A 22914-nucleotide genomic window follows, 5' to 3' on the forward strand; every position below is an offset into this window, starting at 1 on the left:
AGTTCTGTATTCCAAATCTGAAATTTCCATGTCTTCCACCGCTCTGGTTATTTCATAATTAATTTATGCAACAGCAATAATTAAACTCAAATTCATTTGATATGACAAAATACAGCTATTGTCACCATACTTCATCATACTTCTAAGCATTGCTCTGCTGCTGCTCACCTGACAAAGGGTCCCTGATGAGGCTGATGAAGGCATCACCATCGGTGTGAAGGTAAAAACACAGCGGCAGCTCAACTCCCTCAGCACGCACCAGAAAGTGAGGAGCTAGGTCAACTGAAGAAGAACATTTTGTATACAATATTTGCAAAATTAGAAATTTAGTGTAGATGGGGTTGGTCACCATTCACCAATCTTTCATAATGGCAACTCTACATTAAATGAAAAGCCATGTGGTTTCCTGTATTTCAGGCAACCAATTACAACAATAGGTGGTATACATGGACACCAGACAATCCAATGGGTTTAACAGTTTAAGGGATTTCCAGTGAATGTGGCCCATCAGATTTAAGTTCCAAAATTTGGTTGTGGCTCATTGCACATGGAATGCCACTCAGGGACCAAGTGACTGGTCAATCCTGCTTTACAGTAAATGTCTGGTTGAAACAATCTAAGCCACAGCTCCTACATTCATCATGAAGGTAATATAAGACTTGAAGAAGTTCATTTTCATTTTTCCACTCATATAGCTTGTTATTCAGGTATACCCATAGCTAGAGTCTCTGAGCAAGTGGTAAAATTAAACAACAGCTGGATCATGGAAGAGAAAAAAAAGTAACAGGGCATCAGTGGCTGACCCAGTAGCTCAATCAACATACCTGTGGGTATATTTTGCTTGAAAATTTTAAGTTTTCCACTTATATAGCATGTTATTCAGGTACATCCATTGCTAGAGTCCCTGAGCAGGTGGTAAAATTAAACAATGGCTGTATCATGGAGGAAAAAATTAATAAAAGTAACAGGGCATCAGTGGCTGACCCAGTAGTTCAGTCACCAAACCTATGGGTGTATTTTGTTTGAACTCTCTGGATGTGGTAGCCGGCATGAATTTGGTTCTCTTCAGTTCAAGGACTTTCAGCTGCTGGTGTACCCAAAATACCTGCTCCTCCATTGGTGTCTCTGACTTTCTAATGAAAGAAAAAGTGTTTCTGGCTAAGAAAAAAAAAAAAAATGTGTGTGTTTGTGTGTGTGTGAGCTCACGCGTGTGTGAGTGCATGTGTACGTGCGTGTGTGTGTGTGTGTGTGTGTGTGTGTGTGTGTGTGTGTGTGTGTGTGTGTGTGTGTGTGTAATTCACCAGGTCTGTCAGGACCACAAGATGACTGTGATCATCAGCTTTTTACCCTACTGGAAGAAAGCTGAGAGCTCATATAGTCTGATCTAAGGGTAAAACTTTCACCTTCACACATGCACACACCCATCCCCTTGCTCAAGGGGGACAATACCCGCCCGCATCGTCAGTGAGACTTTTCACATCCCGAGGAAGGCACTAACCCACGTCTTAGCAGATGCTAGGCAAGAGCGTTAACACTGAGCTGGCAAGCTCTGTGTGTGTGTGTGTGTGTGTGTGTGTGTGTTCTTACCTGATTGTTCTTACCTAATTGTATCTTTACAGGAATGAGTCAAGCTCATACTGTCCTGTGTATTAAACCATTTTTATCATATATATCCTTAAATTTATGAACTGTTTTGGCGCACATTATTTCACTTGGTAGTGCATTCCACCGATCAATTGCCCAATTTGAGAAACTACATTTCCTTATGTCTTTATGGCCTCTCTTTATATGCAGTTTTTTGCAGTGTCCTCTAGCTGATGCTTCCCCATAGGTTATATACTCATTTATGTCTATTTTCTCCTTCCCTGATATGCATTTATAGAGCATAGTCATGTCTCCTCTTTTCCTTCTCTCCTGTAATGTTAGCAGATTCAGTTTTTCATGTCTTTCTTTGCAGCTGAGATCCCTTAAGCTTGGTACCCATCTTGTGGCAGCCCTTTGAACTTTTTCAATCTTATCTATGTCTTTCTTGAGATAAAGATTCCAGACTACTGATGCATACTCCAGGGTTGGTCTGATGAATGATGCTACTGTTTTTCTCAGCATGTCCTCATTTATGTGTGTGAATGCTATTCTCATATTTGCAAGCAGTGTACACATGTTCCATACTTTCTCACCGATGTGGTCAGAAGGAGATAGTCTGTTATTGATAATCACACCTAGGTCCTTCTCTCTTTCTGGTATGTGTAGGGTTTTACTTCCTAACTTATAATCCCAATCTAGTCTTTTTCCACTTTTACCAAAGTCAGTTACATGACACTTGTCTACACTGAATTCCATTTGCCATTTACAGTAATACTCCATTTATGAAGTTATTTAATTCTTCTTGTAGCTCTCTACAAGAGTCTGTGTTAGCAATTCTCCTTTGAATTTTTGTATCATCAGCAAACATATTTAGATAGCTTTCATTTCCAGCGTTACTCTCTGTGTCATTTATATACACTAAAAACATAATTGGTGCCAGCACTGAGCCATGTTGAACTCCACTAGTCACTTTCCTCCATGATGAGTAATTTCCCCTTAATACTGTTCACATTTCCCTTTTTCTGAGAAAATCTTGCATCCAACAGTACAGTCTGCCTTGGATTCATCCTGTATGGTACAGTTTCCATAAAAGTCTTTGGTAAAATACTCTGTCAAAAGCTTTCTTGAAATCTAGATGGATACTGTCCACCCACCCCTCTCTTTTCTGTTGTGTTCCTGCAACTCTGTCATAATAGCTTAATAGATTAGTAACACATGATTTTCCCTTCCTGAAACCAAACTGTTTTTCTGTTATCATATTATGTTCTTCTAGATGGTTTGCCCAAACTTTTCTTATCAGCTTTTCCAGTACCTTACTTACAACACTGGTCAGTGATACTGGTTGGTAGTTGAGTAGGTCTTATCTATTCCCTTTCTTGAATAGAAGAACAATGTTTGCTTTCTTCCAAATACAGTATCAGGTAGTTTACCTTGACCCAAGGATTCCTTGAATATTAAAGATAATGGTCTACTTAACTCTTTTGCACATTCATGCAGTACCCAACATGAAATTTCGTCAGGACCATTTGTTTTTCCTAGTCTATTTTACTTAACTCCTCCTGTATTTCTTTCTCTGATAATTGTATACCTGGAAATATGTGTGGGCATGCATGTTCCATATCATCCCTCTCAGAATTATCATCATCTGTGAAATCTGATTGGAAATTTTTATTTAATGCCTCACAAATATCTTTCTCTTGTGTATAGGTGATTCCCTCGTCCGTAATGGATTGTATTTTAGTTTTTACTTTGGTTTTGCTTAGGATGTAGCTGTAAAATAGCTTTGGTTGATCACTACTTTTATAATATCTTCCTTAAACTGTCTTTGGGCTTCTCTCCATATTCTTGTGTAATCGTTTCTTGCCTGTTTATAGTTATTATATGCCCTCTCACTACTGTGTCTTCTATATCTATTCCACAACAAGTCTCTTTTTTTCTTTTGATTTTTTACATTCTGTATTAAACCATTTCTTTATTTTCATTTCCACTTCTTTGTACTGTGGGATGTAATTTCAGACTCCTATTTCATAAAGTTCACAGACTTTTCTATACATAAGCAACGTTGGGTCTGGTTAGTACTTGGATGGGTGACCGCTGGGGAACACCAGATGCTGTTGGCATCCCTACGTCAAGTGGGGTTGGTGGAGGATTAGTGCCCCTCCCTGTAAAACAATTAACTCTAAGCCCTTGGCCACCCTGTCTGGGATACATGGCGTCTGGCAATGAATGAATGAATGAATGAAACATTTCAATTTTGTCCTCCAAGCTCCTTTTCCCAATCTATTTCTAAGAAGTAGGTCATGGTAGTTGCCCTTTTTGTAGTTTAGGCTCTTTTTGTAACTTTCATTACTTTTAACCATGTCATATGCAATCCTGAAGTTTCAATTTAATACTGCACGGTCACTTTTGCCGAATAGAGGGCGACGCATTATACTGTCAATATAATTTTCTTGCCTAGTAAATATAAGATCTAATACTGATGGTACATCAAGTCCTCTTTTTCTGGTGGTTTCCTTTACATATTGTGTTAGGAAAAACTCCTGCACAAGATCCAGGAGCTTTTGGTCCCAACAGCTTTCCTGGCTTTTTATATCTAGAGTATTTCGCTTTATATTTGTACTGAAATCTCCAGTTAATATAATTCTTTCAAATTTCTCCTCCATTCTATGTAGTAATGCCCTTAGACTCTGAATTGTACTCTCTGCCAAGTCTTCATATTTGCCTCTTCCCCAAGTGTTTGATCTGGGTGGCATGTATAAATGCCAAGTGTTTGATCTGGAAGATGTGCAGATTGGCCTGGGAGGAAGGTAGAGTCCCGGAGGATTGGAAGTCAGGTATAATTATTCCCTTGTACAAAGGAAAAGGGGAAAAAGAAGTGTGTGGTAATCATAGGGGCATTTGTCTTCTTAGTATAATAGGAAAAGTGTATGGTAGGATACTTATTGACACAGTTAGAGAAAGAACAGAAATTAGTTGGAGAAGAACAGGGAGGCTTTAGGAAGGGAAGAGGTTGTGTAGATCAGATATTCATTCTTAGATCTTTAGTGGAAAAGTTTCTAGATAAGGGAAAGAATTTGTATGCAGCGTTCATGGATTTGGAGAAAGCATATGACAGGGTGGATAGACAAGCATTGTGGAAAGTGTTAAGAATATATGGAGTAGATAGGAAGTTGTTGAATGCTGTGAAGAGTATGTATGATGGTGCGAAGGCTGCAGTGCGTGTGGATGGTGAACTAAGTGAATTTTTCTCTTTGAAAGTTGGGTTGAAACAGGGATGTGTCATCTCTCCATGGTTATTCAATCTGTACATGGATGGGGTAATAAACGAAGTACAAGGTAGGGTAGTGGATGTTGGAGTGGCCCTGGTGAGAGAGGATAGTGTTTGGAAACTCCCTGTACTGTTGTTTGCAGATGATACTGTGTTGTTGAGTGAAGACGAAGGGAAGCTGCAAGGCTTGGTGGATGAGTTTGAGAGAGTGTGTAAGAAACGGAATCTAAAGGTGAATGTAGGGAAGAGTAGTGATGGTCTTTGAGAGAGGTGAAGTCAGTGAATGTACAGCGAGGTTGGATGGTGAGGAATTGGAAAATGTGAGTATGTTTAAGTACCTGGGTAGTGTGATGAGTAAGGATGGAGGTTTGGAGGGTGAAGTGCTTGAAAGGGTACAGCAGGGAAGAAAGGTTGCTGGTTCTTTGAAAGTAGTGATAAGAAACAGGGAAGTGAGCATGGAAGTGAAAAAGTTACTACATGACAGTATTGTGATACCAACTCTAACGTACGGAAGTGAAGCTTGGACGTTGTTGGAAGGACACAAGTCAAGAGTGAGAGCAGTGGAAATGAGTTATTTAAGAGGAGCCTGTGGAGTTACATGGAGAGACAGGCTGACGAACGAGGATATAAAGGAGTGTTGTGGTGTGGATGTGGATGTGATAGGAAGCGTTATGAGAAACACACTGAGGTGGTTTGGCCATGTGGAGAGGATGGAGGGTGAAAGACTGACGAAGAGAGTGTATGTGAGTGAGGTGGAGGGGGGAAGAGGGAGGGGGAGGCCGAGGATGAGATGGAGGGAGGGGGTGGAGAGGTATATGAGAGAGGGGGGTGTGAGTTGGGAGCATGGGAGTGAAATGGCGGGGGACAGGGCGACTTGGAGGCGATTTGTTTGTGGCCACCCCAAACGGGATTGAGGCGTCTGGCAATAGATAGATAGATAGACTTACATTTATTTTATATCTTATCTATTACATTACAATTTGAATGTTGGACTGAAACAGGGATGTGTAATGTCCCCATGGCTGTTAAATCTGTATATGGATGGGGTTATAAAGGAGATACAAAGTAGAGCAGTGGATGTTGGAGCGACCCTAATGAGAGAGGGCAGTGTTTGGAAACTCCCTGTCCTGATGTTTACGGATGACACTGTAATGTTAAGCAAAGACGAAGGGGAACTGCAAGCCTTGGTGAACGAGTGTGGGAGTGTGTGTGAGAAACTGCATCTAAAGGTGAATGTAGGGAAGAGTAAAGTTATGGTCTCTGAGAGAAATGAAATCACTGAATGTACAGTGAGGCTGGATGAGGAGGAAATGAAAAATGTGAGTGCATTTAAGTACTCAGGGAGTGTGATGGGTAAGGATTTAAGTTTGGAGGGTGAAGTGCTTGAAAGGGTACAACAGGGAAGAAAGGTTGCTGGTTCTCTGAAAACAGTGATAAGGAACAGGGAAGTGAGCATGAAAATAAAAATGTCGCTGCATGACAGTATCGTGATACCAACTCTAACGTATGGAAGTGAAGCTTGGACCTTGTTGGAAGGACACAAGTCAAGAGTAAGAGCAGTGGAAATGAGTTATCTGAGAGGAGCATGTGTAGTTACACAGAGACTGACTGACAAATGAGGAAGTAAAGGAGCACTGTGGTGTGGATGTGACAGAAAGCATTAGGAGAAATACACTGAGGTTGTTTGGCCATATGGAGAGGATGGAGAGTGAGAGACTAATGAGGAGAGTGTATGGGAGTGAGGTGGAAGGATGTGAGAGGGAGGGGAGGCCAAAGATGAGATAGAGGGATGAAGTGGAGTGGTATATGACAGAAGGGGAAGTAAGCTGAGAACAAGGCAGTGAAATGTCACTGGACAGGGTAACATGGAGGCAATTTGTTTGTGGCCATCCCAATCAGGACTGTGGTGTCTGGCAATATATAGATAAACATTACTATTTCTGAACTTTTCATCTAGTATTTCAATTACTTCGTCACTTATTACTTTTACTAATTACCTGGATACTTTTATATATGATGAAGTATAGATTACTATTATAATCCATAAAGGATTATGTTTATCTTGGTTAAGAAAGTGGTTGTAATAAATTAAAGATACTGATGTTCAATAAAGCACTATCAATTGAAAAAGAAATGATCGCACTGTTAATTCATAAAATAAATGATGATCTTCACTTTATGTTTATATAGGCTTTGTTCAAATTTGGATATATTTCACATTATCTGAAAAAGCTAAGTAAAAATTTCATCCATCCATCCATCATCCAATCCTACGTTGCCCCATGAGGAGCGTAAGAGCCCGGGGCTAGGCAAGTTGGTCCTGACATTTGAGATGGAAGTGACCAACCTCACTCGTTCCTAAGTGGCATTATGTGAGCAATGAACCCCAACCACCCCTTGGATATAATCCTTCACTGGCTCAATCCGATTGGAGTGCCATAATTACCCACTAAACCACCGGGCGCCAAAACTTGATTATATGGTTACCACCCAGCGTATTAAATGGTTTCCAGGTGTACAGGAAACCATTTGGCTTGTCACTCAGTGTAGAGTCACCCACAGGCAGAGGGAAGAGGAAAGAATGAAGGAAAGAAAGCCGGAAGAGGATGGAAGGAAAGAAGGATGGAGGAGAGGAAAGGGCAGACACCCGAGGGCAGCACTATAATAATATATATATATATAATATATCTTGGAATGTGACAGCATTACGTAAGTAGGAATGGCGCAGGTTGAAACTGACTTCCCGTACTATTGGGTATAGCAGCATTCGTGCGAAAACTGTCGCAAAGCTTAGTTCTAAGGTTATGATCTAAAAGACCTTCACTATTCAAGTGCAAAACTACTCGCAAAATCTTGCTAACCTTCGCAGGAGTTGCAAAATCGAACTGCAAAAATACTGATTTTGTTGTTCTTTCTTCTTCATCAGTCATAACTCCAAAAGGAAAAGGAATACGCAAAAGTACTATACACCAAAACACTTTTCTGTCCAACTGTCTAATGCAAGAGTTAACTGTCACTCCCAGTCCTTCATTTATAAAACAGGTCAACTCTGGAACTGTCTCCCTCTGTCTCTGTTTCCTACTTTCTATGATCTCTAGTCTTTCAAACGCAACGTCCAGGATCTATAATTTGGCTCTGTTGTATTGTTTCGCTTTTTTCTTGGAAGGAATGGTTTGCAGGCTCCTGGCCTTTGATTCCTTCTTCCTTGCATTTAAAAAAAAAAAAAAAAAATCAGGCTTAGAAAAACATTCAGGCTACGATTCACAAGTTATGGCCTGAAAGCCACATCACGGTCACCCATAAGTACGCTATTTTGTGCAATATTGGTTAGCTACAGCTCGCCTACAGTTTAAGAACGTACCAAAACACTTCTTTTCGTGGGAAGGCACCCTTGTTTTAGTCTTTCACTATGCTATGCATCATGTCTATCTATCTATCTACTGCCAGATGCCTTAATTCCGTAAAAGGTGGCCACAAACAAATAACCTCCATGTCATCCTGTACCCTGCCATTTCACTGCCCTGCTCCCAGCTCACACTCCCCTCTCTCATATACCTCTCCACTCCATCCCTCCATCTCATCCTTGGCTTCCCCCTCCCTCTCCTCCCCTCTACCTCACTCACATACACTCTCCTTGTCAGTCTATTGCTCTCCATCCTCTCCACATGGCCAAACCACCTCAGTGTGTTTCTCCTAACACTTCCTATCACATCTACATCCACACCACAATGCTCCTTCACTTTCTTATTTGTCAGTCTGTTTCTCCATGTGCCTCCACATGCTCCTCTCAAATAACTCATTTCCACTGCTCTCACTCTTGACTTGTGTCCCTCCAACAAGGTCCAACCTTCACTTCCATACGTTAGAGTTGACTGTCATGCATGTAACAATCCAAATCTAACACACTGTTAATGCATCATTATATTTCTACGAAGAGATCATGAACTAGAAAACAAAAATTTTCTCTTAAAATGATTGTTAAGAAGTAGAAATGGCAAAAGTGCACAGATAAGAGATAAAAAAGGCACAGAAACAAGACAGCATTCAGGACAAGAGGAGATTTGAAGACCTATACCCATTACTACGGTACATTTCAATTTCTACAAGTGGCCAAAGCGTGGAATGTAGTAATGGGTATAGGTCTCCAAATCTCCTCCCATCCTGAATGCCCTCTTGTTTTTGTGCCTTTTTCATCTCTTATCTGTGCACTTTCGCCATTCTTGTTTCTTAACAATCATTTTAGAAGTAAATTTTTGCCTTCTATTACAGTATATAAGAAAGGCGGTGGTTCAATCGGTAGAGAGGTGGCCTCTAGTCCTACCTGACCTGGGTTCAAATCCCTACTGGGGCAGGGAACAGTTTAAGGATTTGAATTTCATTAAATCAGGCTTTACTGAACTGCCAGAAGACCCATCGTCATGTCGTAAAAATACCCCCGCTAATACCAATACACCAGTCCTGTATGAGACTGCCCTAGCATGTATTCAATATGGATGGTGGGTGTTAGCATCGAAGTGGTGACATGCAGAGGTGTATGGTATGTAGGAGGACTACTGGGCCTTGATAGCAGGCTGTGGAGCCTATGCCCAGATTCGGACACATTAAAAAAAAAAAAAAAAAAAAAAAAAAAAAAAAAAAAAGTACCAAAGTGAGAGAGGTGGTAGTCAGAAAGAATTCTCATTAAATGCTGGAGAACATTACGTATCCATTTCTGAACCCTCTACTGTTTATTATGGTGTGTGTGATATATTGTTTTGTGGTAGGTGGGCAGGCTCACCATCCACTCACTCAATGTAGAGCTGCTCTTGGGTTCCTGCCCTTTCCTCTCTTCCTTCCATCTCTCCTTCCTTACTCTTCTGTCTTTCTTTCCTACATTCTGTCCTCTTCCTTCTGTCTACGGGCAACTCTTCACTGAGTGACAATCCAAATGGTTTCCTGTACACCAGGAAACCATTTACTATGCTGGGTGGTAACCATATAACCAAATTATGATGCCTGGTAGTTCAGTGGGAAATTAAGGCACTCCAATTGGCCTAAGCCAGTGCAGGTTTATATCCAAGGGGTGGTTGGGATTTACTGCTCACGTAATACCACTCAGGCATGAGTGAGGTTGGTCACTCTCATCTTAAATGTCAGGACTAACTTGCCTAGCCCTGGGCTCCTATGCAACTCCTGGGGCAACACAGGATTAGATGATGAATGAATGAATGAATGATATATTGCTGAATGACTTTAGGTCTGGCCTGCTTGAGAGGAGCTGTACGGTTCTGTTTTCACCACCCTACTTATACCAAATCTCTATACTGTATATAATCATACCTTCTGCACACACTTTTTGAACACTTTTCTGCCCTTTCATCAAGACTTACCTTACTCCATATGGTTCATGAATCTCTGTCTCTTATGCAACCCAGTCTACATAACCTACACATATTCCCTAACAGTCCCATTTCACCACCTTAACCTTCCAACTTGTGTCATACCCGATTCTAATATTCATACATTAACGTGTGCATTAACCCTTTCAGGTCTCCTGGCCACTATAGTGGCTTTCTCGGTAGGGGTCTCCTAGCCACTCCCGTGGCAGCATATTTAGGCATGAATGAAAACTGTTGTGTGAGGCTGGTGAATGAAATGAGGATATGAGCTGCTCCCCAGACCCCTCTGCTTCCACCAGGTATGTGCAGATCACAATATTTTAGTTTAAACAGTCTGAGAAGAGCTAATCATGGTGGGGGGTTGGGCTGCACGTACTGGTTTTATTATACTGTTGATCTGGCAATATTTTTTACTATTTTGGTATCAAGCAGTTCATTTAGCAAAAGAATATTGTTTGCAATATATTTTTATTGCTCTGGAGGATACATAGCTCTCATCTTTCTCCTCCCTTTCATATCCCCCTTCCTCCAGCCCCCTACCTCCCACCAATTCCCCACCCCTCTACCTCCCACCCTTCCACCCTCCACTTTCCCTCTAATCCCCCACCCCCTGCCTCCTCTACTCTCCTACCTCCCACTGATCCCCCACCCCTCTACCTCCCACCCTCCATCCTCCACTCTCCCTCCAATCCCCCCCCCCACTTACGCACATAGTGCCGTGTAACAGGCAGGCAAGAGATTACCACGTTGTATATCTCAATATTTATTCATTTCCTGGGTGTTAGAGTGTCTGATTGAGGGAAAATAATTACAGATTTATGATTTAAGGTTTCTAAGGTTGTTTCTGTAGCCTTTTATACATGTACCATGCATTTATTTGTTACCAGGCGGACATACATGTGCAGCGAGTGTTGCCTTTTTCATTGATAAATGATAGTTAGTGTCTCCTTACTTTTTTCTGATTTATATTTCATGAGTTTCTCACATTTCCTGGTTGTACTTATAACACCGTCAATTTTGAGAAATAAATATTTGATCACTGTCTCTACTGCTGCCCGTAAGTACACAGGACGATATAGTTAGTAACAATAAACTAAACACACGTACATACAAAAGGCAAGCTCGTAGGCTTACTCGCATGTCCTCACCCCCACAGCCTTGGACAGTACTATGCAAAATAAGAGCAAAGTAAAATAAATTAGTCAGTAGTAACTAGTAAGTGACAGTTTTATGTGGATCCTGTAACTGTTTAGTTTGTTTTTTGTAGAGAAAACATCTCAAGAATCATTCGCAAATCACGTGAGATATAATGTACATATATTAGTGCATTGCTTTTTATGGAAAAACATGGAAACAAACAATGCAATCATGTTGCATATGCACCAAGAAATTACCTACCCACCGAGACGGCAATACTCACCATGCTAACACACACCACTTGCTATGCAACTTCCCATCATTTTTGCAGCACTTGTATAGTGAGTAGAGCTCTAATGTTGTATAGGCAGATGTGTATTACTTCCCTGTGCATGAATATGATATCTTTTTCTTTATTTGCAAACCCTGAATTTTTTTTTTTAAATGCGTCTCTCAAACGAGACCTTGGGACCTATTTGAGACCTGAAAGGGTTAACACAGTAATACACCTTCACGAATCCTCTTGAAGATATTACCCTTTGAAGGCTGAAAGAAGATAAAAGTTTTAAGGTAAAGCACTAGCACAATATTCATATTAGTCTTACCAAATGTTTGTGGTCTGTTGTCATGCATGTAGCTACGTCCAGATCTGCGAGAACCAGTGTATGCAGCTGCAACCAGCTGGGAAGGACCCTGCGACGATGGCACATAAGAAATAGACCTGATTTCATTGGGCTGGGTCAGCAACACGGAGGCATCCGGATACACTGCCACCAATGAGGTTAGTCGAGTCACAAAGCTGAACTGAAAAACAGCCCCATACATGAGAATTTGGTAACAAAAAGTCTAAATAACCTAGATCTGCAAGGAATTATCTTTTTTTTTGCAACAAAATATATGTGGATGGCACAGTACAAATGCTTATTATTTCAAAGTACACACCATTATTAATTGATACATACAGCTATGCTAAGCATTACATGGTACCAAACTTTAGACCTCTCATATTAACATTAAAGTCTCATGTGCAGTCCTCCATTTTTTAACCTCCTGATGCCGGTTCACGTCTGAGGACACGTGGTTGAAGGGCCGGTTCACGTCTGAGAACGTGTGGTTGAAGGCCCGGTTCATGTCTGAGGACATTTTCATATTTCGCTGGCATATTTCAACTTAAAAGCATGCCACACTCACTGAGAGTGGTGTGGGGGGCTCTCTCATGCGACTGAGGGTGCGGGGAGAGGCTAGCTGGGACAGAGATGAGAGAGGGGAGGGGCTGCGAGGGGCAAAGTAGATGTGTACTGACTGTGGTCAGCCACTCAAGCACTAGCAGAGATATACACCAGCAGAGGGTAAGTACACACTTTTTTTGTGCATTTGTATCATTTGTGATTGATTCATAGGGAAAAAATATTTATGTTTGGAAAACCCAAATTATGAAAATATGCTTGGTTATGGTAATGGGATAGCGTGCAGGAAGCCCGGTATCAGGGGGTTAAGGAATGCTGGGGATAAACTTCTTTATTTGGTGGCAGTTATATTTTTCTGCAACCAAATAAAACTTATCTTCTTGTTACAACAATGACATTCTACCATGTCTATCAGCATTTCTGAGCATTTTATGTGAAATGTAGTACTGTCATTTTTAATTTTTAAGTTATTTAAATCAAACAATGATGCATGAAAGTTTCAAGATGCTGACCTGCTGAGCCAGATCACAGGCCTGTGTGTGGAGGCGATCAGTCAGTTCATCACTCAGGGAAGATTCAGCTTTGGCCAACAGTTCCTGATGGTGTAACAACAAACACATGCTTATTATGGCAATGTTCAACAATGTGTACACAATAACCATCACCTCAGCTCAACAGAGCGCTGATGTGATGATATCACATCACCATGACAATGGTCTGCTGGTTTTAAACAAACATCAAACATGGTGGCATTTACCATGTTGTCCCATACTTCTTTCATCTCTAAGGAAGAAAATTTATAGAGTTGAAAACCAGAGAACTTTGATCAGGTGTTAACCTTTTTTAGCATAAGTGTGATAATACTGGGTAAAGTAAAGGGTAACATCAAGGAAAACGTCTACATGCAATATGCTCATAACTACGTGTCTGGAGTTTTTGTGTCAGGTTTGATTGCAGACACTTCTTAAAATCCATTCCAACTTTTTCTCTGCTGACAGAAATTAAGTTTCTGCAGCATTCTGCTGACTGTTTTTCTCCTGACTTTGAAAGTGAAATCATTGAATATTTTGTATCACTTGATGCACACACCATAGTTCATTTTCCAGTATACACTATGGCCCACTGGTTCTTAAACTGGGAGCCATGGTCCACAAGGGTGCCATATCAGGATTTTAGGGGGGCCATGGAGGGCTAGTGTAAGTAGTAAATCAGAATGTGCCTATGAAATCGCACTAGAGTCCTCCAGCCATTTTTCACAACATATTTATGTGAATCTGGTTTCTCCACCCTTCTACAGATAAAAAGTAAAAGCCAAAACCAGTTGGATGTGTACCCAGATATGAGAAGTGCGTTATCAGTGACTTAAACTCGAATCGGTCGACTGACTAAAAAAATGGTGCCATCCATCCCATTGATATGTAACACTTATATGCACTCCGACTGAAGGTTGTAAGCATCAAAACAATTTTTTTCACCATTATTTGTGAGTGGCTTGAGAAAACACTGAAGGGGGGTCACAAGGTTACATGCCACACCATCATCTCACATCCATATGTTAAAGTTGGCACTAACACTCCTTCATGTAAGCCTCATGCAGCTGCAACACTCAAGCCTCTGTTTCTTATCAAGGCCTTCATTGCACCAGCTATTTTCCTTCTTTGTGTCACTCTACTTTCCACTTTTTTTGCACATTTTCCTCTCTTTTCAATCACTGTACCCAGGTATTTGAACTCTCTCACCAATTCCAGTCTCTCTCCAGTCACTGTAACATCACAGTGGGAGTCACCTTCTCTCTCAATAACCATCACTTTACTCTTTTCTACATTTACTCTCAAGGCAAGACTCTCACAAACATCAACAAAACTCTGCACTCGTCTACTCTGCACTTGTCCGGTATTTGCAAGTAGTTCTGCATCATCAGCATACAACAAATTTGAGATATTCCATCCATCACCATTCAACACCAACACCATCTCCCTCTCCATTACTCGTGTTCTTACTTCTCTCATCACCCCATCCATATATATATATATTGAATAACCATGGGGACATCACACAACGTTGTTGCACGCCCACACTGATTATGAACTACACCTGTATTCACTTAGATGCCTATTAACCCTCACACATGCTTCACTACCATCATAAAAACTCTTGACGGCACCACTCACTAGGACTTCTTATATCTCTTCTACTTTCTCTATAATAAATCTTACATGTACCTTCGCTACCACACTCAATAAACTTATTCCATGATAATTCTTGCACTCACTTCACTCACCTTTATTTCTGTACAGCAGTACGATCACATCCTTTTGCACTCTGCTGTCACAGTTTCACTCATCCATGCCTTCTTACACATCTCCAACATGCACTTCATTCCGCTCTCTCCAGTACACTTAACCATCTCTGCATACACCTCGTCAACCCCAGCTGCTTTCCCATTTTTCAGCTGCTTCACAGCGCTCTTCACCTGTGCGAGGGTCACATTTCCTGGCACTGCATTCCTTCTCTGCACACCCCCAAAACCAACCATGTTTACAATGGCTCTGCTCTCTCTATTCCCATTCATCAAGCTTTCAAAATATTCTTTCCATCTGGTCCTTACTTCATCCCTACCGGTTAATAATCTACAGCTACCGCAAATTGACTTAGGACATCCCCCTACAAGGTATTAAAAAACACAGAAATCATAGTATATCACAATGTTTGTTCATGAAATGCCATTTATTAATATGAAGTCATATTTCCCATGTTTTTCAGGACCAGTTGGATGCATTTTAGCATTGAATCACTTAGATCTCCGAAGTAATCTAAGGACATGTCTTTGCACCAAATATTTGTCAGTTCAGTCTTGAGGTTATCCAGACTGGGTGTCTTATTCTCTGCTATGATTTTCTTCATCTTTGCCCGGCAGTTTTCTATTGGATTTAGATCCGGACTGTTCCCAAGCCAGCCAAGGACCTCAATCCAATTATCCTGAAGCCATTTTGTCACCTATCTTGACTTGTGACATGGAGCTGAATCGTGCATGAAAAAGTCGCACCCATGAATAGCAAAAAAAAGTTTAACAAATGATCTTTCAGAACTTCAATGCACCAGCCACCATTCATCATCAAGTTCTGAGGAAGAAAGTAGAGGCCTCCCCTTCCCATTTCACCTGAGAAACACCCCTGATTGTGGGTACTTAACAGTCGGCACCATGTAAGCAGGGTCATATCGACTACAGGAGGCAGGGTGATGAACCTTGGCAGAACGCACCTGAAACACTTGAAATGTGCTTTCATCGGAAAACATATCTTTTCTTCACTTATCTGATGTCCAGTGTACATACTTCTTGGCAAACTGAATGTGCTGATTCTTCATGCGGTCAGTGAGAAGCAGTTTCTTGGCTGTGGTGTGGCTTGGCAAACCCAGCTCCTTCCGCAAGTGGTGTTGGACAGTTCGAATTGAGATGTCTTGTAACAGCTGGGGATGCATTCTCTTCAATTCTGCTGCTGTCAGTCGAGGATTCTTGATTACTTTCCTCTTCAGAAGTGTATCTGTACCTCTGGAAGTCATCCTTTTCTTTCCACCGCCATTCTTATGCATCAGGTGGCAGGCTGCATGATGCAGCAAGAATCTTAATGATGGTCGACTGGATGTCTAGTACGTTCATAAACTGTGTTGACAGGGACATTATCCTGCCTCCATGCAATGATACAGACCCTCTCATCCCTTGAGCAGTACTTTCCAGGCATGACAACTCGACTCTAGGAAAATAACAGGGCAAACAGTAATGCATACGAAAAAAGAGGGAGGTGCAAGCTTGGACCAACGGGATCATATACTCCCACTCTCGCTTCTGGGCAAGCACTGATGTGCTGATTGATTCACCACCTCCTGCCAACACCAGAGGAGTTGCCAGTTACTTCTTGCCCCCAAAATTCACTTGGTAGAGATGGAAACACAAAGCAAAGACAGACAATTCTCCCATAGCAATTCTGTATGTAGGTCCTAAGTCAATTTGCGGTGGGTGTACCACCTACATCCTTCACACCTTCATATTTCTTTCCGCTTTCCCTTCTACATTTATGCACCTTTCCAGAATAACTTCCTACTTTCAGAGTAAATTCCAACCATTTTTCTTCCTAGATCATCACATACCTCCTCCTTTTTCCTCTTCACTAGTCTCTTTAGGTGCTTCTTGCTCTCAATGTATTCTGTTCTTATTTTAATTGAACAACTGTCCTGTAACCACTCTGGCCACTTCTTCCTCTTTTCCTCCATTGCTCTCTTAAGCCTCTTCATCCCACCATGCCGTACCTTTCTTCTTTGTTGTCACTATACCACACCACAAACTGTTTTAGCATTTCTGACTAAGCAATCTTTACATGCATTCCACAGGCGGTCCAAGTCCATTTCATTTCAGTTCACTGGTTCTAACTCCTCCCCTAATTTGGTCCTATATTCATCAGCCATTTCTCTGATCCACAGCTTCTTGACTTTCAGTCATTCTCCCTGCATACCACAATCATATGATCTGACAGACCTCCACATCATCCTCTCACGGCCCTCGTATCAGCAACCATTCCCAGCATCAACCTCTTTACCGGCACGTAATCAATCAGGCTCCTTTCAAAGCAATCCCCAATCCCTCTATACCATGCATATTTTGTGTATCTTTGTGTCTGAAATACAAGATACAAATGCACACCCTCCTTTCCTGACACATATCCTTCAGTCGATTCTCATAATAATTTTCTCCTGGTACTCCATTACAACCCATTATGTTATCCTCAGGACCAGCGCCTACTCCTCCATCCATATTTCCCACCCATTATGATCACTTTATAGCCCCTGGACATTTCTCCCACTGTTTCATCCTGCTCATCCCAAAACCTGTCTTTCTCACTCCTGTCCTCACGCGGTGCATACTACATTACAATCAACGCCAGTTTCATCTTCTCAAACTTGAACAGGACATACATACACCTTGAGCTGACACATTTAAAATCTCTCATATCAATCATATATATATATATATATATATATATATATATATATATATATGGAGCCTCAGTGGTACAGTGGTAGAGTGTGCGTTTCGCACGCTGGTGAGCGCGGGTTCGCCTCCTGCGAGAGTTGTAAAAACTTTGGGAAGCGTTCACCAAGCCACTTGCTACTTTGGCAGACACAAGGGGTGCTGTGGTTGAACCAGTGTCACATACTAGTATGCTTGCACCCAATAGGCTAAGGCAGGCTGATTACACTTGGTTCACAGACTACACACACATCCAAAGCCACTACAACACTACAATATCACAAGCACTTCTCACCCTACATACAGCCTCTAACAGACAGCCTAAGCCACTGGGTAGAGATATATTGGCTGTATCGTAACTGCTTCGGCAGGGATAGGCCAGTCCTGCAGTGGACTTCAATGGTTGATGATGATGATGATGATATATATATACAGCGCTCGTCAGGAGTATCGAGTGCCCTGCGTCCCTCCTACAAAACAAACCTTTCAACATTGAAAAAACATATAAATAATGCACTTTATTTACCTTTAGTGCTTCGTAGGGTATACTTTACGCTTCTTCACGGACCTCAGATGTCTTGGAAGTGAAGTTCCTGAGGTGCTAGAGGGATATTCTGTCCCAGTAGTCACGAATGGCGGCTTCCAGCTTAGGCAGAGAGCTCATGTCCTTCCCTTGGAGATTCTTCTTTACGAAGTACCAGAGGTTTTCAATCGGGTTGAGGTCTGGGCTATTTCCTGGCCAGTCTTTCATGGATGATACCTCGCAGTCACGAAGCCAATTGGTGACCGATTTGGCCTCATGAGCAGGTGCACAGTTCTGCTGAAACACTCGTGCACCTGTTAGCTCGAAGGACTCAGGTAAATGATCACACAGAAGCTCCAGGTAAACATCCTGATTCACTTTGCAGTTCTTGGGAAGCACAACAAGCTTCCCTAAACCTTTACCAGAAAAGCAACCCCATACCATGAGTGAATCAGGATGTTTAACTGTGCTTTCAACATACCGTGGGTCAAGTGGGTCACTACCTTTGCGTCGGTACACACGTGCTCCCCTGTTACAGGTTACACTAAACATTGCCTCATCAGACCACAACACTGACAACCATTGCTCCTCACCCCAATTAAGGTATTTGTTAGCAAAGGCAAGCCTATGAAGTCGCTGCTTGCTAGAGAGAAGAGGCTTTCTCACAGGCCTGTGACTTGTGTAACCAAGTTCATGGACCTTTCGAGACACTGTGCACACAGAAACCTCACCAAACACTTCCGGGTTGCTCTCCTTCATTTTCCTTGCACTCACTCGAGGATTAGACTCCACTGCACGTTTTAAAACATTAACAGACCTTGGGGAAGTTTTCCTAGGCCTACCAGACCGCAGTTTCTCTGTGGGAATGTCACCACTGTTTTCCACTCGAAAACGCGCGCACCATCTACGCACTGTCGATTGAGCCACGCCAACCAGTTCACTAATCTCCTTCGTTTGGTGGCCTGCCTCCTTTAGAGCAATGATCTGGGATATGATTTCACTCAATAGTTCATGGGTAGGTGCCATAACAAAGTGGCGAAAGCCAAAACACTGCGGGACACTCGGTAAAAAATGGCGCAAAAAGAGAGGGAGACGCGGCAGAGTTCCTCTCTCTCAGGAAGCCCGTAGGCAACTGAGGTGGGAACCAACCAGCAAATAGGAAGGCTTCAGGGTACTGTGACGTCATGCTAGCACCGCAAACTTGTGGCTCAGTTTTTACTACCAAAAACGGGTGATTCTTTATTGGCCATAGGTATTGCACGCCCGGCCATAGGCGCTCTATACTTCTGACAAGCACTATATATATATATATATATATATATATATATACATACAGTATATATATATATATATATATATCTATATATATATATACACACAGTATATATATATATATATATATATACATACTGTATATATATATATATATATATATATATATATACATACAGTATATATATATATATATATATATATATATATACATACAGTATATATATATATATATATATGCAGTGTATATATCCATCCAACATCATCCAATCCCACGTTGCCCCATGAGGAGCGTAGGAGCCTGGGGCTAGGCAATTTGGTCCTGACATTTATGATGAGAGTGACCAGCCTCACTCATCCCTGAGTGGCATTATGTGAGCAATAAACCCGAACCAGCCCTTGGATATAAACCATCACTGAATTAATCTGACTGGAGCGCCGCACTTACCCACTAAACCACCAGGCTCCATAATTTGGTTATATGGTTACCACCCAGCACAATAAATGGTTTTCTGGTGTACAGGAAACCATTCCTATTGCCACTCACTGTAAAGTCACCCATAGGCAGAAGGAACATGAAAAATTGAAGGAAAGACAAAAGAGGGAGTGTAAAGTCATCCGTAGGCAGAAGGAGGAGGAAAGAATGAAGAAGGATGGAAAGGACGGAGGAGAGGAAAGGGCTGACACCCGAGAGCAGCACTACATCGAGTACAGTAATCACTCTAATATCCGGACGCCCAATAACCGAACATCCCCACTACCTGGACCTTATTGTCCTGGGATCCAACATTCCCAAAATGGTCCGAAAACCCCAAAAAATTAAAAAAAAAATCGATTTTTTTGACTTCCGTAATTTGAACTTGCCGCGCGCGCCACGGGAGAGCATTGTTTTGGTTCGTCATTCCTCTGACGTCCGATAGAGCGCCGCTGCATCCTCCCCACTTCCCGCCTGTCTCTTCTCACCGCGACTGGACCTACGCTCTTCGTAACAGCTGCCCACGTGCTCGCTTTTGTGGTGGTGCCGTACTTGCTGCAAGGCCTCCTGCTGCTCTCGGCCCTCCTCTTAGTGTGTGTGATGATGGCCCCGCCACCTGAGAAAAGGAAGAGAGTGGTGTTGACTCTGGAAAAGAAGAGGGAGATATTGGAGAAAGTTGATGCGGGTTGGTCTTCTTCATGCATTCTCCGCGAGTTTAACCTGGCCCGGTCGACTTTGTTCGATATCAAACGTTCCCGAGACAAACTCATGCAGTACACGGCTGACTTCTCGTCGAGAAGCAAACGCAACGTGGAAAGGAAGGTTATGTTTACCCACAAGTTTGCAGAAATCGACCAATCCACATTGATTTGGTACCGACAGCAACGTGCAGCTGGTGTGATGGTACGTGGAACGGAGCTGAAGGCTGCTGCTGAGAAGTTTGCAAGGCTTCACGACGCCCTAGATTTCAGGGCATCCGAGGGTTGGCTCTTCGCGTTCAAGTTGCGACATGGCCTTACTAACCGTAAAGCACATGGCGAAGCATTGGACGCTAACGAGGATGGAGTTGACGAGTTTCGGCACAAGGTGAAAGGCTTGATCGACAGGGAGGGCCTCACTCTCGGTCAAGTCTATAACGCAGACGAAACTGGCCTATTCTATCGCTCGCTGCCAACGAACACTCTAGCCGAGGAGACGGAGAAGCATGTACCTGGCCGCAAGCTTTCTAAGGAACGGATATCTGCTTTGTGTTGTGCCAGTGCTAACGGCATGCACCGGCTTAAGCCCGTTGTTGTTGGCCGTGCAAAGCAGCCTCGGTGCCTTCGTGGGGTGATGGATGTCCTTCCTGTCGTATGGTACCATTCTTTGAAAGCATGGTTCAAGGCTGTGATTTTCAAAGACTGGTTTCACCGTCACTTCGTCAAGGAGGTCATCCAGTACCAGACGAAGACACTGGGAGTCCCTCGCGACCAGGTAAAGGCTCTCCTTCTGCTCGACAATGCACCTGCCCACCCGTGCGACAAGGACTTGGTTGCTGAAAATGGCCGTATTAGGTGCATGTTTCTGCCACCTAATACGACTGCTCTCATTCAACCCATGGACCAAGGAGTGATCGTGGCAACAAAGCGTCTGTACCGTCGGAAGTTCCTGGACGAGGTGATGGTTGTTCTCGAGGACGAGGACGAGCGCAGGGAAGGACGTGACACTCGAGGCAAGCGGACTTTGGAAAACCTTCGCCGCTACAACATCAAGTCTGCGCTGTACAACTGGGCTAGTGCATGGAAGGAAGTCCCTGTGAAAACTCTTGAAAATGGTTGGTCTCGTCTGCTTCTCGGAACAGATGTGGAGTACAATTTTCTGGGCTTTGACGTGGATGACTTCCATGCATGGCTACGTACGCACGGCGATGTTGTTGATGTGGACGATGTACGTGAGTGGTTGGACGACGACGAGGGCGATCCTGGGTATCAGACGTTGTCTGATATCGAGATCGCGTCATCGGTTGCTGGTGTCAGTCCCGAACTTGAAGATTCCGATGACGAAGGCGACGATGATGCGGACTCCTCTCAGCAGGACACTACTCCAGCCATCCCCAAGCTGAGCGCACTCCGGGAACATCTAGAGTTCGTCCTAGACTACCTGGAACACCCGGACTGCGACAGGGAGATGGGGCCCTTGGGACTCGTGGAGGAAGTGCGTGCTTTCAGGCACCGCATCATCAATCGCCAGAATCGTTGGTCCTTGCATCAGTCAACGATTGACAGTTTTCTCAGGCCCGTGACCCCCGCTGTGCCAAGCCCTGGTTCCACTCCGTTGCCTCCCCAAGACAGGCCCTCATGCTCCGAGCCACAGCCCAGCAAATCAGCTACAGTGGAGTCACCGCTCGATGTGAGTTTGCGGCTTTCCTCAGAGTCTTCTGTAGTTGGTATGCCATCACCACGACCCAGCGATGCACCCCTTGGTCGCCTGCCAGTGATACTCTCGGACTCTGACAGTGAATAAACAGCAAGAACTTCTCCACTAGACCACACGGGAATTTTGAGTGTTGTGCAGTGAAAAAAACGGTGTGTTGTGTTAAGGTTTTCGAAATGAGAGAAAAGACTCAGTGGAAACAAAATTTAACGTAACTAACCTTCTTTGTTTTGGCTTTGGAAAATTAAAAAAAACTTGGGAAAAGTTAATGTGCAACACAAAATTAAAATGGAACATTATTTGGACTAAAGTGAACACTGTGAAGAGAACGGACTTCTGTGTGTTATTGACTAAGTTCAGTGCAAGACTTCAGGAAGAATGTACTGCAAGTGCTTCAGGAAATCGTTCTTACTGTCAGAGTCCGAGAGGAGGCGGTTATTAATCGAGGTGGCCAGGGACTTGCTGTAAGTAGCCAGAATGTTTCATATTGTACTTTTTTCCATACTATACTTACCTCACGCATGTGCAGTAGGAATGTGTTTTTCAGAGTTAGGCTAGGTTAGGGTCCATAAGTACCAGAATGTTTATTAATGTATGAACATACTTCTAAACCCTCATTTTATGTTTCTTTTGCATTTATTTCAGTCATTTATGT

At 42.7% G+C, this 22914-nt stretch overlaps 1 protein-coding gene across 2 annotated transcripts in view; it reads right to left on the reverse strand.

Annotated features, from left to right (window-relative positions):
• The window catches only part of LOC145396518 (inter-alpha-trypsin inhibitor heavy chain H3-like), a 526567-nt gene that overhangs the window by 96606 nt on the left and 407047 nt on the right, over positions 1–22914 (reverse strand). For both annotated transcript variants that reach the window (XM_080269891.1, XM_080269890.1), the window contains exons 13-15: positions 13067–13150; positions 11973–12171; positions 169–282 (exon numbers count right to left, since the gene is read on the reverse strand). In XM_080269891.1, coding sequence (XP_080126017.1) covers positions 169–282; positions 11973–12171; positions 13067–13150 — 397 coding nt within the window. The remainder of the gene's footprint in view (positions 1–168; positions 283–11972; positions 12172–13066; positions 13151–22914) is intronic.

The sequence above is a fragment of the Coenobita brevimanus genome, chromosome 38 (genome assembly GCF_032717465.1).
Source record: "Coenobita brevimanus isolate Jiangsu-jjx chromosome 38, ASM3271746v2, whole genome shotgun sequence".
In the NCBI taxonomy this organism is placed as follows: domain Eukaryota; kingdom Metazoa; phylum Arthropoda; class Malacostraca; order Decapoda; family Coenobitidae; genus Coenobita; species Coenobita brevimanus.